At 56.4% G+C, this 16361-nt stretch overlaps 6 protein-coding genes across 6 annotated transcripts; 3 read left to right on the forward strand and 3 right to left on the reverse strand.

The window, feature by feature from the left end:
- Positions 1–243: 243 nt before the first annotated feature.
- On the reverse strand, positions 244–3254 carry ACRALDRAFT_1035280 (uncharacterized protein; the record flags this gene model as incomplete). The annotated part of the gene is made up of 2 exons (XM_071014992.1): positions 244–2502; positions 2556–3254. Coding segments are annotated over 2 exons (2958 nt in total), but the record flags the coding sequence as incomplete, so codon positions are not given.
- A 2036-nt stretch (positions 3255–5290) lies between these two features.
- ACRALDRAFT_2107050 (uncharacterized protein) lies at positions 5291–6691 on the forward strand (the record flags this gene model as incomplete). Its single annotated transcript, XM_071023319.1, has 5 exons — positions 5291–5347; positions 5432–5492; positions 5576–5709; positions 5783–5966; positions 6045–6691. The coding sequence occupies 5 exons, from the start codon at positions 5291–5293 to the stop codon at positions 6689–6691; spliced, it is 1083 nt and encodes a 360-aa protein (XP_070874069.1).
- A 145-nt stretch (positions 6692–6836) lies between these two features.
- ACRALDRAFT_211702 (uncharacterized protein) lies at positions 6837–7507 on the reverse strand (the record flags this gene model as incomplete). The annotated part of the gene is made up of 5 exons (XM_071023760.1): positions 6837–6898; positions 6967–7015; positions 7103–7281; positions 7368–7392; positions 7424–7507. 5 exons carry the CDS (start codon positions 7505–7507, stop codon positions 6837–6839), a joined length of 399 nt encoding a protein of 132 aa, XP_070874070.1.
- Positions 7508–7529: 22 nt separating this feature from the next.
- ACRALDRAFT_1094415 (uncharacterized protein) lies at positions 7530–12020 on the forward strand (the record flags this gene model as incomplete). Its single annotated transcript, XM_071019722.1, has 7 exons — positions 7530–7629; positions 7659–7675; positions 7810–7933; positions 8001–11629; positions 11708–11815; positions 11849–11870; positions 11944–12020. 7 exons carry the CDS (start codon positions 7530–7532, stop codon positions 12018–12020), a joined length of 4077 nt encoding a protein of 1358 aa, XP_070874071.1.
- A 449-nt stretch (positions 12021–12469) lies between these two features.
- ACRALDRAFT_211704 (uncharacterized protein) lies at positions 12470–13661 on the reverse strand (the record flags this gene model as incomplete). Its single annotated transcript, XM_071023761.1, has 7 exons — positions 12470–12480; positions 12539–12660; positions 12701–12816; positions 13191–13245; positions 13305–13346; positions 13413–13489; positions 13587–13661. 7 exons carry the CDS (start codon positions 13659–13661, stop codon positions 12470–12472), a joined length of 498 nt encoding a protein of 165 aa, XP_070874072.1.
- Positions 13662–13796: 135 nt separating this feature from the next.
- On the forward strand, positions 13797–15969 carry ACRALDRAFT_1082616 (uncharacterized protein). The gene is made up of 4 exons (XM_071019334.1): positions 13797–14343; positions 14449–14897; positions 14989–15161; positions 15223–15969. Exons 1-4 carry the CDS (start codon positions 14104–14106, stop codon positions 15666–15668), a joined length of 1308 nt encoding a protein of 435 aa, XP_070874073.1. The 5' UTR covers positions 13797–14103; the 3' UTR covers positions 15669–15969.
- Positions 15970–16361: the final 392 nt, after the last annotated feature.

The raw sequence follows: 16361 nt of genomic DNA on the forward strand, positions 1-16361 counted from the left end.
CGGCGACGCCGCGGCGTTCTTCGCTTTGGGCGGTCGACCGCGCCTCTTAGGCCGGGGGGGTGGTGTGCTCGGCTCCTGCGCTTTCGATGCTAAACCGTTCGGCCGTCGGCGCCGTCCGTCCTTGCTCGGCGCCGCGACCGGCTCTGGTCCGTCTAGGTCCGTCGAGCCGGTACTGAGACTGCGGACCCTTCGCCTGGCACGCCGTCGGTGCGAGACGACTGGCGGCCTGGCCGGATCCGCTCTTTCCTCCTCCTCCTCCTCCTCCTCCTCCCCCTGGGAAGGATGATACTCCTCTTCCTCTTCCTCCTCGTCCTCATAAAGAAACGACCGCTTGCGCTTTCGGCTTCGCCCAAGGGGTTCGCTGAATTCGGCGAGTTCCACCAAGTCGTCCGTGGCCGCCGGAGGGGCCTCTTTCCGGGGCGCCTGCTTTCCCGGCGCCCTTCCTTTCCCCCCTCTCTTCCCCGGCTTCCCCGCGCCTTTCCCACCGGGCCTGCCGCGCCCTTTCCCTTTTCTGGTGGGTGAACCCTCGGCCGCCCGCGCGTCATCTTCCGACGTCTTGTCCTTGATCATCTTTTTCGTCAGGTTGGGGAAGCTGTCTCCGTAGTTGAAGAAGAGCTCTTCGCCGGCCTGGATGTTGCGGATGGCCGTAAAGCGGATGCGGTACTCGCCGCCGACGTACACAATCTTGGGCTCCAGGTTGTAGGCCTGCTGGGCGTGGTTGATGTAGCGGCTGTGATTGCCGTAGATGGCGGCATCGACCCAGATGCCCTCGGCATCCAGGAGACTAAAGACGTACGAGGTGAACGACCCCTGGTCGAACGCCTCCCCGCGCCGTGCCTCGCGCCGCACCCCTTCGTCGTGCATGATGAGCTCGCCCGTATACTCGATCACAAACTCGTGCTGTGCGATATCCTCCAAGGCGAACAGCCCGTACCCGCATCCGTCGAGCAGGCTTTTGCCGGGGGCAAGCGCCTTGCTCCTGCCCCTCTGCAAGTAGCAGTTCTGGCACCCCGTCTCCATCAGCTCATCGTTCTCTCGGTTCTTCGGCAGCGTTCTTTCCCACACGCCGCAGCTGCCGCAGAGCATCGGGTCGCACTCGCGGTTCAGCTGTACGCAGATGCACTGCCTCTGCTGGCACGTCTTCCCCGTGCCCGAACAAGCACACCCGGTAAACTTGTAAGAGCACGTCTCCACGGTACATCGGCAGAATCGCTCGCACAGTAGACCGTTGGCCACACAGTCGCAGCCGTTGGCCACGGTGCAGGGGCCTTCGTGGTGGCACGGCTCGGTGAGCACGCGCAGCTTGTGGTCATGAGTCTTGGTGTGATCTTGCCAGTCGCCGATGAGGACCTTCTTATGGCGATCGTACCAAGGCAGAACCTTGGCCTGGGGGAGCGAGGCGTTGGGCGAATCGTCCTCGGGGACGAACACATCCAGCTTGGTCAGCTGGCGGCGGACATCCCAGCACCTGCGATCGAGAATCTCTGCGGCCATGCACTCGGGCTTGGACGTCACCCTGCTGCTGCATTCCACCACGGAGAAGAGCGCCTTGAGCATCGTTTCCTCGTCACGGGTCCAGGGCCGGGCGTCGTCGGCATGACGATCCTCGTCGGGGTCGTGGGTCAGGAAGCACTCGCGGTAGCACGGCCCGGTCACCGTCCCGTCGCGGTGTCTCTTCTCCATGGCGGCCCTCGACTTTGCCAGAGGCTGCTCCAACTGGCCGTTGCAGTCAAGAGAAAAGTTCCTCTTCTCGTTGTTCACGCCGTAGTCGCCATGCTCGCAGGAGTTGCTGAAGCAGATGAGGCATCCCATGATGGAGTAGGTCTCGAGGAAAGTCTGTGGGTCGTCGGCTTTCACGGCATCCTCCTGGGTCGCGTTCTTGGCCGTCTTCTTGGCCTCGACAATGTCGTCGACGCCTTTGTCGAGCATCAGAATGTCTTTCAGGGTGATGGCCCTGTCGGAGGGAGCGCCGTCGTGAAAAACTCGATCAAAGGCTTCGGTGAACATGGCGGCGGTCCGGCCAGCCCTGGGCGACGTCGAGAGCGGATCATTGTCGCTATGGAGTTGGTACAGGCTTGATTTCTGCTGCGGCGTGATGTCAATGTCGGACCCCGTGTCGACCATATGACGGATCAGGGTGGACCGGGTGCAGCCGTCGATGGCGAGCTTCTCGAGCCAGTCGGGTAGATAGAGGGCCACCATGGCGGTGCGCTCCTTCTTGGTGGTCCGAATGACGCGCTGCTCACGAGTGCCCATGGGCTTGAACCCGCAGCTCGCATCCATCCGTTCCAGCTGTTTGAGCCACACGTTGTACTCGCGCTCCTCGCTCGGATCCAGGTCCCGGATGTGGGGGACAAACTTGAGCATGGTGTTGGGGGTGAGGACATTTCTGGCAATCTCCTTGTGGTGAAAGCGATACTGAGGCACGCGCGGCGTGTCCGTCTTGATGCATACGACCCTGAAGTGATGCACGCGCTGATCCTTCTTGCCACGTATGTGATGCTGTGCGGTGTCAGTAGTGGAGAAGGGAAAAGAGAGGGAAAGAATAAAACTACCTTGACCTTAATCTTCAGCATGCTATCGTCTTTAGGCTCGTCTACAGGGACCGGATCACGCTTGAGACCAGCAAACCAGTCTTTTCCCGTCGCGATGCGCCTCTCCACTGGCTTGACAGACTTGAGGGTAAACGCGACAAGATCCTGATGCGACATCTTCATTTCCCTGGTCTTTTGCTCCAGGGCTTCCGTGAGCCGCCCAACGGTCCACACCTTCCTAGGAGGGGGTGTGATGTCTCGCTGTGGTGGCGCGGCCTGCGCATTCGGCTTGGAACCGAGTGACGAGGCCGGTCGGGCGGTCTGCGTGTGGAGATAGGAAGCGTGTCCTGGCGACTGGGAGCGAAGCTGGGAGCGAACTCCGTGGCTCCACGCTGTACCATCGAGCTGGGGCAAGCTGGTTGCTTGGATCTTGGCCTTGGGGGCTAATGATGACCCGAAGAAAGGAGGGGACTCGGTACCGTGGTCGGTGAAATGAGATGGTCGTGAGCGATTCTGGGTGAGCCAGGCGGCGGTGGAGGCGGAAAAGGGAGCCGTTAAGAGGTTGGCTTGGCCGGTATAGGCGGCATTAGAAGCTTTCGAGCGGTACGAGGTCGAGAGAGGATGAATAGGTGAGAGGGATGGCCTCTTGGTGGTGGTGGAGAAGGGCTTGGACGAGGAACTCTGTGAGGAGGGAGAGCGCGTCGTTGGCTGTGTTCCCATGGTTGTTGAAGTTGTCGTGGACGTGGTAGCTGGTTCCAGTTCCGAGGCTGGAGTCACCGTCGACTCGATTACAAAGGAGGCGAGCGTATGGCCGGTTCGGCTCTGAATCTGACGTTCCTTGTGCCAGGGCCCGTCACGGCCCTGAGCAGACCTGGTGCCATCATTGGGATCATTATGATTATCCGGCGGCAGCGCCGGCTTATTACGAGGCTGGGGCTGCAGTTGCACATTCGGGGAGGTCCTCCTCATGGCCAACTTGGGATCGTGACTTTTCAAATTATCCCATCCAAAGCCGGGATGCCGTCTACCCTCCCCGAAATAGACCGGCATGGTAGCGTCTGGGTGCCCATCCTCCCTGGTCGAATCTGCGGTGTGGTCGAGATGTGGCGTGAACCGGGCCCTGCGGAAGATATTGGTGGTGGAGGCTCCAAAGTCTCGCCGCGGTTGAGTAGGCTGTCCGGTTGATAATGGCGGCGACATGGCGCATCAGCATCAACCTCGACGACGAAGAGCAGAACCTTGGCAGCAACACCTCATGTTGAAGATGGGGAGGAGAGAGAAGACGGATGCCTTTTTGCTGTGTTTTTTGGTGAACCAGTTCGTAAACCAGTAGACCGGTAAAACACGTTGTCTACATCCAGTGTAGCAAGCAGAAGTCTTCGTGTGAGCTGCGTTGGAGACAGTGAGGTCGTCGGGAATGATGGATGTCGTGATGATGTGATGAGAATGAGTTGCTACCTGGACGCGTTTGTGACAGTTTCTTCTAAGAGAGCGCGCGTCTCACCGGTCAGCGCTGATGATTACGAAATAACCTCCAGGCGGTGATATGTACCCAGGTTCCTTACCTAATCAGTGGCTAGCGCCGTTTCCCTGCTGAGCGGGTCAAGCCTCCAGTCACTGCACAAGTACAAATAATTAGTGTACATACAGTACCGTAATGTGTTGTCTCGAGTCGACCGGCTACTTTTAGTCTCTTTATGATGTCACTTTCTCTTTCAATTCCAGCCGCTAATACCTACCAATAAGTGTAAGAGTGACTATACGTGGCTAGTTGCGAGACGAACAAGTCAGAGCTGTAGTCAAGATACTTCGTACATACGTCGTACACTGCAAGAGACGATGAGTTTGAACAGAGGCCAGCCCTGCAGCTCGTCTGGGATTCAAATCCCGTCAGCTTTCGTGCTTTTTTTTTTTTTTTTTTTTTTTTGACTGGAGAATCAGGATCTCGTACCCAGCAGGGTCTCTGTGGTGCCTGGGCCAATCGAGATGAATAAAAAGCCAGCGACACAACACAGATGCGTTCGATTCAGTTACCGTAGTCCGGATTGGGTTCAGTACCTAGGTCGCGTTGGCTTGCGAGACCGGATGCGGTAAAGCTACTTGATCAGAAAACCGAAAATTCACCTCGTCTTTCTTTTCTCCCCCTTCCGGTATGTAGTGTACAATAGCATGCGGCCTGAACAGATACCAGTGAAGAGTCAGGTCGCAAGTACGAATACAGTAACTTGACTTAAGTGTCGAGCCGATGTACCTACCAACGCATACCTATAGCGTGGTGCTGTAAGTACATCGGCTCGGCAGTTTTGTCTCGTCGCTGTACATCCCTCGCCCCATAAATTTCACCCGCTGAGATGGGCTTGCACTTCCAATGACGTCGTCAGTCCTCGACCAGAATGTACTTGTACTGTATGTGCCTAGCTACCTTGTAAGCACACATCCCTACAGGCACCCTGCAGAACTCTACGGAGCACGGTACAGGTACAGGTTCCCGTTCCCCCCACCCAAAGAGCCAAAGAGGCAACCATACGGTACAAGATACATATAAGCGATTACGCCGCTCCCAATCGGAACGAACCTTGCTATCGTCATTCATCGTCTTCACTCACTTCCACTTCACCCACACCACTGCAACACCTCGCTCGCAGTGCAAACCCGCCGTCCCTCATCCCTACTTCGCACACTTCTCAATCGCCAATACCTCAGCTGTTCCGATTTTCCACCCTCGCCACGACAAACTCCTAATTGTCGTCGCCGCCATGCATCGCACCTATTCCATGCGCCAGACGAGGGCGCCCACCGCCTCCCAGATTCAGGTACCTATCCACCAAACCGATCGTCACCAGGCCCCATAGACTACACGACAATCGGACAAGCCATCTAACTTGGATTCCTCGCAGAACCCCCCTCCCCCTCCATCGTCGACCAAGTCCGGACGCCTGTTTGGTCGAGGTGGCCTCGGTACGTCTTCTCTCGCAGTTCTCTTTGCGCATCACTTGGAACTTGGGGCCCACCCTGACTGACTGGTTGGGCACTTGTCGCAGGCCATGCCCTCCGCCACAGGTCTGCCGGTGCCTTCGGCCCGGATCTCGCCAAGAAGCTGTCCCAGCTCGTCAAGATGGAGAAGAACGTCATGCGCAGCCTCGAAACCGTAGCGAGGGAGCGAATGGAAGTTGCTGTGCGTTCACCCCTCCCTCCCTCTCCCAGGCGCACCCGGACTAGTTCGCGCCGTTCTAACGCTGTGATTCCAGCAACAACTTTCTCTCTGGGGCGAGGCCGGCGACGAAGACGTATCCGACATCACAGACAAGCTCGGCGTCCTACTCTACGAGATTGGCGAGCTTGAAGACCAATACGTCGACCGATACGACCAGTACAGAGTCACCATAAAGAGCATTCGCAACATTGAGGCTTCCGTCCAACCCAGCCGCGACCGTAAGTGATCCTTTCGTTCAAAACCGTTTCCCTCCCCCCCAATCACGTCAAACCGCCCGTCTCATCTCCCACTTCCAGGAAAACAAAAAATCACCGATCAAATCGCCCATCTAAAGTACAAGGAGCCCAACTCTCCCAAGATTGTCGTCTTGGAACAAGAGCTCGTGCGAGCCGAGGCCGAGTCGCTCGTCGCCGAAGCCCAGCTTTCCAACATCACCCGCGAGAAGATCAAGGCCGCCTACACGTATCAGTTCGACGCCCTGCGCGAGCACTGCGAAAAAGTCGCCGTCATCGCCGGCTACGGCAAGCACCTCCTCGAGCTCATCGACGACACCCCCGTGACCCCCGGCGAGACCCGCCAGGCCTACGATGGCTACGAGGCCAGCAAGGCCATCATCCAGGACTGCGAGGACGCCCTGACCAACTGGGTCGCCTCCAACGCCGCCGTCTCCTCCAAGCTGTCCACCCGGTCGCGCACCCTGTCGCAGCGCCGCCGGAACAACCTGAACAAAACCCGTGCCCACGAGGGCCATGACCTCTCGGCCCAGGATGCCCCTCTCAACGACGACTCCTCATGGATGCCGGCCCCGCGCAACAAGGACATGGATGACTACTCGGACGAGGAAGACCTGGATGACGTTGGCCATGGGGATTCCGTCCTAGAAAGCGAAGGAGGCTTGAATGGGGAAACCAGGGGACGTCAGCAGGAGGCCATTGCCGCATGATAACAAGGCGTTGCGCTGGGGACTTGGGATTACATAATCCGGATGTACACCTTGACGGTGGACGGTGGACGGCTTTGAGGCAACGGTACAAAGCTCGGACGGCCAGCAAGTAATGGAATGGATAACGGGAAACTCTCGCAACGCTTCAAACTGGGAGATGGTCCTGGATTGGGTAACCATGTGGAGGGGGAATATGATGCACAACCGCTTGTGTGTCTTGTCTGTATTTTTAATTTCCACGCTTCAGTTCTTGCTTCAGCATAGGCTCTTGCAACTAATGTCGGTCAAGTTGAACCTGTCTGCTCGTCTGGTCATCACAATGCGCTAGTTTCCCAGTTCCGTTGACATCTTCAGTTGTTTGTTCCCCCTTCATATAATAGCGGCGTTTGCGTAAGGGTTTCCTCCTTTCACCTGGCTTGCAAACTCCTCGACCTCCATTTTCACAATGTGTTCCCCGGGAATCGTAACGAGGCCGAGGAAGCGCGACATGACGTCCATCTTCAAGCTCGTCGCTCCGGGCGCCGTCGCGGCCGCCGCGCCGGCCAGTTGCTGTTCCGTGGGCCGCCTGATCTCATGGGTATTGGCGAGCACTACGTTTGGTTGCTGTAAGGCGCGCGCAGGATACGGGGTCAGCATGGGGATAAGCTTCCATGGGATGGATAGACGGGAGAAGGACAATGATGGGTGGAGTCAGGGAAGGCCTACGGCATCGGTGCATTTGAATTCCCCTACAAATGTCCGGCCATCGGTGGTGGTGACGCGGAACACCTTGTTTAGGAGAGAGGTGAGGAATCCTCGAGCTTCGTTGATGTCCATGGTCATCCGAGCCTAGGTCCCCATGAGCGACAGGGCAAGGCGGTTACGAAGAGGTGCAGTGAAGTCGCTGGGGCGATGTTCCCCGACTCCCAGGGCCAATGAAGTGACCTTGGACAATCGGAGTGGCCAGGCGTGGTGGGGTGACACTGAGAGTACCTATTGATTGCTGTTATCGATAGAATCGATAAGACTGATAGGACTGATAGGACTGATAAGTTCGATAAGCTCGATAAGGCTGATAAACTCGATAAGTGATAAGCTCCTCAACCACGGTCCACCAGGCAGCACTGATCAGCACCTAGCTTCAGAACGGTGACGTTTTCACGATTTCAACAGATTCACCTCGAATCCATCCCGCAGGACCTGTCCATTATGAGAACCCAACCATACCGATGAGGAGGCCACTTCTCTATTCATCTCCGACAGGTGTTATACCTACCAGGCGCGAATCTCTCCCCTCTCTGCCTCCCCTGACGCCCTCCACCCTCCGCAGTCATGGGTGTCAACGGCCTCTGGACGGTGATCCAACCCTGCGCACGACCGACAAACCTCGCCACTCTCAACCGAAAACGCCTCGCCGTCGATGCGTCCATCTGGATCTATCAGTTCCTCAAAGCCGTCCGTGATAAGGAGGGCCACGCACTCCGCAACTCCCACGTCGTCGGCTTCTTCCGCCGCATATGCAAGCTCCTCTGGTTCGGCATCCGGCCCGTCTTCGTCTTCGATGGCGGCGCCCCCGCCCTGAAGCGACAGACCATCCTGGCCCGGAAACGTCGCCGCGAGGGCCGCCGCGAGGATGCCGTCCGCACGGCCGGCAAGTTGCTCGCCGTACAGATGCAGCGCGTCGCCGAGGAGGAGGCGGAGAAGAGGAGGCGCGATGCACAGAGGGACATGCATGGGGGACACGCGAACCCGGCGGCCGAAGAGGAGGAGGCCATACCGAGCGCCGACAAGCTCGTGTACGAGGCCGAGGTGGGAATGTCGCAGCAGGAGCGGCAGCGGGCACGCAAGTTCCACAGGCAAGACCAATATCACCTGCCCGACCTCGAAGGCGACATCTCCTCCATGGCGCGAGCGGACGATCCAAGGGTCATGAGCGTGGAGGAGCTCGAGGAGTACGCCCGGCAGTTCAACAGCGGCGAGGACATTAATCTCTACGACTTTAGCAAGATTGATTTCGACGGCGAGTTCTTCAAGAGCTTGCCGTCCGCCGACCGGTATAATATTCTCAATGCTGCGCGACTGCGGAGCCGTCTGCGGATGGGCCTGAGCAAGGAGCAGCTCGAGGACATGTTCCCGGATCGTATGGCCTTTTCAAAGTTTCAGATTGAGCGAGTGCGAGAGCGGAACAACCTCACACAAAGACTGATGAAGGAGGCGGGCATGACGGGCCTCGATCTTACCATTACCGGGGGAGGGCGCATCGCGGGCGAGAAGGATCGCGAGTATATCCTGGTGAAGAACGCGGGTGCCGAAGGCGGATGGGCGCTCGGGGTTGTCAGCAGGGAAAAGGACATTGGCGAGGCGCACAAGCCCATCGATGTCGATGCCTTGGAGTTTGAGTATCAGAACAAGGACGAAGAGACCGAAGGGGAAGACGATGAAGAATTCGAGGATGTTCCTATCGAGGGGTTGAATAGGCTACCGAAGCTGTCGAACAGGGGGGTAGAGGCTGTGGGCGATGAAGAATCGCTCTTTGTGGAGGGTGCCGTGTCGCTCAATGATTTCACCGAAAAAGGACCCGGGCCGAGAGCACACCCCGAAGAAGAAGAAGACATACAACGGGCAATAGCCCTGTCACTCAAGAACCAGCACGGTGCCAGCGACGAGCACCAAGTGGATGACGGCCTCTTTGAGGACGTCGGCGGGCCGGCGCCAGAGTGGACGCAAGAAGCAGTACCAGTGTCGAAACCAATTATGAGCACCAGTGGTCGCATGGTGGCCCATATCGTCAACAACAGGTCGAACGCAGCAGTACCCAAGCGCCGCCAGAGCGACGCCAGTAGCAGCGGCAGTGAATTGGATTTTCAAGCTGCGTTGGCTGCCTCAAGAAAGCGCAAGGCAGTTCAACCGAAGCCTGCTCGCCCCGAAAACTCAAGGAACCCCTTTGACGGACCGTTGCCTTTTCCGAAACTGGAGGGCTTCTCGCTCTTTTCCAACAAGTCTCGGCAAACAGCAGCAGTGAGCAAGGTCGATTCGAATACCGAGCCAGCGCAGTCCGTGGCCGAAACAGGCCTGGAGAATGGCCATGTCAACGACGATGCTGCCGTTGATGATTTGGCAGGTGGATTCGAGAGAGAACCGGACGATGATGCGCCGCAAGCCTTACCTCCATGGATGGCAGATGATACGGACATTCGGGAGACAATGAAGAAGCAAAAAGAGTTTGAAGCTGAGGTCAACGCAGAGGACAGAGAAGCTGCACTGGAAGAAGAGATGGAACTTGAACGGCTGCATAAACCCGACACGATAGAAATTGGGTCATCATCGGACGATAGCGATAGCGACGTCGAGATTTTGGATCCAGTACACGCTCCCAACGCAAAAGTCTTTACAGGCGAAAGAAGCACCACGAACATGGAGCGATCGAGTGAACGGGGGGCGTCTTCCGAGGTGCCGGCTCGTATAGAGAGCGGCGCGACTGCGGAGGCCTCTCCGGCCCCTCCTTCCCCGTCACCTGAGCCGGAATTGGAGGACATCCAAATTCCCGGTCAAGACCTTGAGCATGAAATCACGGTGACCGAGTTGCCAGACTCGCCCGAGCCGGAAATGGAGGACGTCAACATGGGCCCGCCGACTGTCCAGCCGATAGACGATGCGTTGCAAGTCTCACTGGACGATGCGATTTCACGGTCTGCGGAAGAACCCGCCAGTGCGCGGCAGGAACTGGGCGGCGGCGAAGAAGCATACGACGACTTGTTCGGAGACAGTGATGATGACGGATATAGCGACCCCGAGGATGAGGAGCTGCTCGCCAATCTGGCCAGGGAAGCGGAGGAACACGGGCGGTTCGCGAGCGAGTTCAACAACAAGTCGGAACAGGAGAACCGCGAAGCGTACGAAAAGGAGCTCAGGGCGCTTCGCACGCAGCAGAAGAAGGACCGGCGCGACGCCGATGAAGTCACCCAGGTCATGATCACAGAGTGCCAGCATCTGCTCCGTCTCTTCGGGATCCCCTACGTCACGGCGCCGATGGAAGCGGAAGGACAGTGCGCCGAACTCGTCCACCTCGGGCTCGTCGACGGCATAGTGACGGACGACTCGGACATTTTCCTGTTCGGCGGCACGCGCGTCTACAAGAACATGTTCAACGGCAACAAGCTGGTCGAGTGCTACCTCGCGTCGGACCTCGAGAAGGAGCTGTCCCTCTCGCGGGAGCAGCTCATCTCCATCGCGCTCCTTCTCGGGTCGGATTACACGGACGGACTGCCGGGGGTTGGTCCGGTCACGGCGCTCGAGATTCTGTCCGAGTTTCCGCCGTCCGAAGGCGGCCTCGACGCGTTTCGCCAGTGGTGGGCGGACGTGCAGCAGCAGCGCCGGAGCAAGGAGGAAGACGCGTCCAACGCGTTCCGGCGCAAGTTTCGCAAGAGCCATGCGACCAAGCTGTTCCTGCCGGCGGGGTTCCCGAACCCGGCCGTGCGCGACGCGTACCTCCATCCGCAGGTGGACGACGACCCGGAGGGGTTCCAGTGGGGGGTGCCGGACCTGGAAGGGCTCCGACGGTTCCTCATGTCCACGATTGGGTGGAGCAAGGAGCGTACGGACGAGGTGTTGGTGCCGGTGATCCGGGACATGAACCGTCGGGACGCGGAGGGGACGCAGGCCAACATTACGAGGTTCTTCCAAGGCGGCGTCGGGGTGGGTGCGAAGGAGGCGTTCGCACCGCGGCAGAGGGCGGCCAAGGCGAGCAAGAGAATGGCGCAGGCGGTGGACAAGCTGCGGGCCAAGGCGGCGGTGATGGACTCGTTGGGCGCTGGCGAGATGGCCGGCCCGGAAACCACGTCATCGGCAGGACCCAGGACCGACGGGAAGCGAAAGCGAAATGAGCAGGCCGCGGGGGGTGGTGGTGAGGGCGAAGTGGCAGACGGTGACGGACCTGGAGACGGAGATGACGATGGCAGCGTTCAGGGCAGGGGTAGGGCAGGGCGGTCTGGACGGGGAAAGAAGGCCAAGGCATCCTCTGCACATTGAATGGACCAGTCCAGGGGGGTGAATGGCATTCGCATTGGCATTGCACTGTTAATCGGTTTGTTTCAATGGCACAAATTGATCCATCAAGAAGTCCGTCCATGTGAACCGGCTGGGTTGGTACAGGAGGGTCATCGTTTTTCTGAGACGTAGGTGTGGTTACGTTTGAAACTTGGTCGGTTGAATAGACCATATAGAGGAACGAATAAATTCCATTGATTGTATTGGTAGGCATGTTCGACTGTGAGGGTACTGTATCCCATCAACCTCCCTGATGCCGTCCATCTCAAAGCAGGAGGTGAAGACGGAAGGGCATGAGATGTAGGCACTCGAAGAAGAATATATATAAAAAAAGGGACTGACTAGAAGGCCTAGACAGTTTGATATTTGGCCTATAATCGTGGCGTGGAAGTGGGGCCATAACAAATTCATCAACCTCCCTAAGTACCATACCTATTTTTTTTTTCTACGTTATATATACATCATCCAGCTTCATCACCCATTACTTAGGCGTTTACTACCTCTAATTCATTCAATCTATCTGCCATATCCCTATTATATTACCGGTCGTCACTAACGCATTAATTCTGCCCTTAACCTTAGCTAAAAAGGCTCGGAGTTATAATCCTGCGAGTACTACTCAAGATATACCTATGTATATACGTTTATACATACGTTGTACGCGGAGGTGTGGTACTTAGGGAGCTTAACGGCTTTGTCATACCCCACGAAAAAGCCACGATTATAGGCCGAATATCAATTCGTCTAGGCCTTCTAGTTAGTCCCTAAAAAAAACCATTGTCTCGTAAAATGTCAACGAGACGGCCGTATTCGTACACAGACAGGGGGCATCTCTGGAATGCCGTGAGTGGTGAGTTTTGAGGACGGGCGGCGGGAGATGTTTGGACGAGGTTTGTTTCTCGAGCCAGTCAAATAAACGCAATAACTTGGCCTCCTTGGCGTACCTGGCCCGTGATTACACAACCAACCATAGGGGTCAGGTACCTGGGGAAGTGGGGCGTCAGGGTGGGGCGTCCGGGGGACAGGGTGGTAAGGTGGAGACTACAGGTATTCCGGGGGTACAGCATGTAGTAGGTACTTTTAGAGGCGCGTTGTTCCGACTGTAGTTCCAATCAGGACGATGAGGCAGACGATAACGACGACGACGACGATAAAGACAAAGAAGAAAGGAGTTACTGCTACTGCTACTATTAGCTTTGCTCGAATAAACAAGCTATCCGTTAATCAAGTCCGGCGATCGATTCAATGTAACTTAATATAAAGACGTTAGAGTGGTTTATAACCGTAGTTCCGAAGGGTCTACGTTAGATGCCTATAACGCACAAAGTATATAAACACACTTTTACTATTTTCTGTTTCCCCGATTAATAGGAAGTACATTGTACAAGGAGAGTACGTTATACAATCAACGTACCTACCTACCCGGGTTGGGTGGGGTGTAGGTCAGAGCTTAAACAGAGGAATTTGCTCTGACCAGAGCCAGGTCAGAGGTACAACTGTCAACATGAAGTTCTAAGACTGTCGACAGTCTGACCAGTCATCGGGCTCTGACCTATAAACCCCTAAACCCGGTAGGTAGGTACACAACGATGCGATTGGATTTATCCGCTTTGATTGGCGTCTGCCGACGCTGGGTTCAGCCGGATCTCACCCGAGACATGGCAGGTTATTTCGCCGATTCCCCTTTGTCCATCACACTTTATTGCGCTCGCCCTCCCATGGCTTCATCTCCTCAGGTTTACAATATTCCCTAATATTCAGTATACAAGAATTCTACCAAACAACGTCAGTTAAAACATCGACTTGAATAAATTTTTTAATTTCACTTCTTTTCTATATCGGTACCTTAGAAATCTTGCCTTTAACATACAACCAACCTACCATCATGTCTGGCCTCTCCCCCTTTTATCCTTGCTGCTCTGGGCATGTTTTCTTGCCCAGACATTGCAATTCCCTACGACTCCCAATGATGGCCATGCCAAGTTTTGGCCCTGATTCCTGGCCTCCATATGACCGCCTTCTTATCCACCCCTGAATTCTCTTCCCCTTCCCATTTTGCTTTTCGCTTTCTCCTTTTCTTTCCCTCTTCCCATCCTTCATCCCCCAGACTGATTCCCCCGTCGTTCCTTAACCCCTTATTTTGGTGACTTCTTGTCCCTATCCGCTCCTTTATACTGCTTGTAGGTGTTGTATAGTGCTTGTTCTGTGGAAAGAGGCTGGTCAGTCGACTCTCGTTTGCCTCTATAGTCTTGTCGCTCATTCTTCACATCTGCCCTCTCCGGTGTCCATCTTGGCTCTGACTTCGACTCGTGGATCATATACCGTCTTCAGATCGCAAAGGGGGGACCCAGTGTGCCAGTGTGAATTGAAGCCATCTCCGGTTCATAATGAAGTCGTCCGTTGTTCTCGCCCTGGGTTCGGCCGCCTTGGTAGCCGGCCTCCAGCAATGCACAGGTTCTTCGAAGAATGAGGGGGGAAACTTTTTCTGCGGCGCCGTCAGCCAGATTCTATACTCCAATGTTGGCCATTCGGGTTCCTACCGCGCCGTCTCGAACATGGGCAGCGACGGTTCGTGCGAGTATGAGAACCATCCCTTCTCCGGGCCCTTGGCTCCTTTCAACGAAGAAGTACGTTAGCACGCATCGTATTTTCTCCTGCCCGCCTCTATCCTCGGCGCTTTTCTTTCTACTTCCCACTTTTTCTGGTCTTCTGCGCCTACTGACCCATATCAGCTCGTTGCTCTTTTCCGAGGCCCCATGAATCTTGTCCAGTTCGCTGTGTACAACGTCAACCCGAACAGCAAGCGCGACACCACGTCTCAGCCGTCCATGCATGCGCGCCGCCACGGTCACCAGCATCTCCACAAGAGACATGCCGAGAAGCAACGCGCCGAGGAAGACCTCCGCCGCCGCGACGACGCCGCCAAGTTCTCCAAGTCCACTCGGCCCAAGCCCGAGGAGGCCGAACCGGAGCCCGAACCCGAGACCACCGAGGCCCCTTCTTCGAGTTCCGCCCCTTCGAGCTCCCCCGTCCCCAAGCCTACCTCGACCTCATCGGCCTTGGACTCGGTGGCCACCGGCGACTACAACCGCATTGGCTATTACAACGCCAAACAGGGCATCGCCGACGGCATTGTCTTCCTCGGAAACTACGGCGGTGACGGTTCCGGCGATTTCCACAGGTAATGTTTTTTTCTCCTGGCATAGACGGCTGATGGCGCCCCCCTCAGTCCCCTCCGATAACCTGCCCTCCCTGACAAACAAGACTGGCAGGGTCTGGGGCAACTCGCTCTCCTACATCAACTCCAAGGCCACCGGCGGCGCTTCCTCGCCGCAGGTCCTGGACGAAGTCATGATCCCGTCGAATAAGGAGTTTGCCATTTACTCGGACAAGCCCTGCGAGGGTAACGACTGCGGCTACTACCGTCCCGGCGCCGTTGCCTACCGTACGGCCACCTTCCCCTTCTGTGAACTCTACCCCGTGCTGATATATCGTCTGCTTGTTAGATGGCTTCCCTGGCGACTCCAAGGTGTTCCTCTTCGAGTTCGACATGCCGTTCGACGGAAAGTCCGGTTTCAACGGCGACATGCCCGCCATCTGGACCCTGAACGCCAAGATCCCCCGCACCCAGCAGTACGGCGACTGCGCCTGCTGGAAGTCGGGCTGCGGCGAGTTTGACGTCTTTGAGATCCTCGCCCCCGGCGACACCAAGGCCAAGAGCACCTTCCACACCGAGGTCAGCGGCGGCTCGTCCGACTACTTTGAGCGCCCCGTCAATGGAAAGATCAAGGTCGCCACCGTCTTTGACGGGCTGGGTGGCCAGGTGTCGGTCAAGATCCTCGACGACGACGTCGACTTCTCCCCCAGTCTCGCCGAGGAGCTCGTCCGGAGCTGGGTCGAGACCGAGAGGACGCTGGGCCTGTTCAGCTTGTTCTCCTTGTTGTCTGGTTAGACAATGGGGTGGTCAACCATCCGTGCATTCCCGACTTTGAACGGCAGAGTGTCGAGTGTGGGAACCGCCATCAAGGCGGCGAAGCGAAATGTTTCAGCATATAGCGGCGGAACATTGAGCTTTGTTCTAATAATTTCTGCATCTGGTTCCATGTCAGGGGTACAGACGAGAGGGCGAAATCTTCTGCCGGTCGACACATGTGTTTTTTTCCCCATTCGACGAGTACATATACCTTACACCTTAATAGCTAGTCTGTCGGCTCTCTTTTGAGCACGATATTTATGATCATGACTGGGAGTTGCTTGGTCAGCCTCTACCGCTGGCTGTGAGCGACGTAACTATACTTCCTTGTGTGTCTCGGTCAGCCTGCAATGTAAAGAAAGGCTGACTAAGCCTTTGAGAATTGAGGTTGGTAATCAATCGTTCCGTAAATCATGTGACGATTCTTATTTGTAAGCCCCGTCCATCTTTGAAATACTGCATTGGCAGATGGACGGCATTCGACAAGGTCTGCTTACAAATTCTACACTAGCAAGACTCAGGACTGAGAGCCAATGGTTACAGTTGCTTTGCAATGGTTCATACACTAATGTACTCAGTAAGAATACGATGAAGCATGGATTCGAGGTCGGAGTCCGGAATGAGACGAGAAACAAAATAGGCGAAGCATGATGACGTGACGAATTATTCCAT

This window comes from Sodiomyces alcalophilus (genome assembly GCF_042370955.1).
Source record: "Sodiomyces alcalophilus JCM 7366 unplaced genomic scaffold ACRALscaffold_5, whole genome shotgun sequence".
Taxonomy (NCBI): Eukaryota; Fungi; Ascomycota; class Sordariomycetes; order Glomerellales; family Plectosphaerellaceae; genus Sodiomyces; species Sodiomyces alcalophilus.

Coding starts and splice junctions, on each gene's coding strand:
- ACRALDRAFT_1082616 (XM_071019334.1), top strand. CDS start 14,104: ATGAAGTCGTCCGTTGTTCTCGCCCTGGGTTCGGCCGCCTTGGTAGCC. Junction 14,344..14,448: donor TGGCTCCTTTCAACGAAGAA/GTACGTTAGCAC, acceptor GACCCATATCAG/CTCGTTGCTCTTTTCCGAGG. Junction 15,162..15,222: donor TCCCGGCGCCGTTGCCTACC/GTACGGCCACCT, acceptor TCTGCTTGTTAG/ATGGCTTCCCTGGCGACTCC.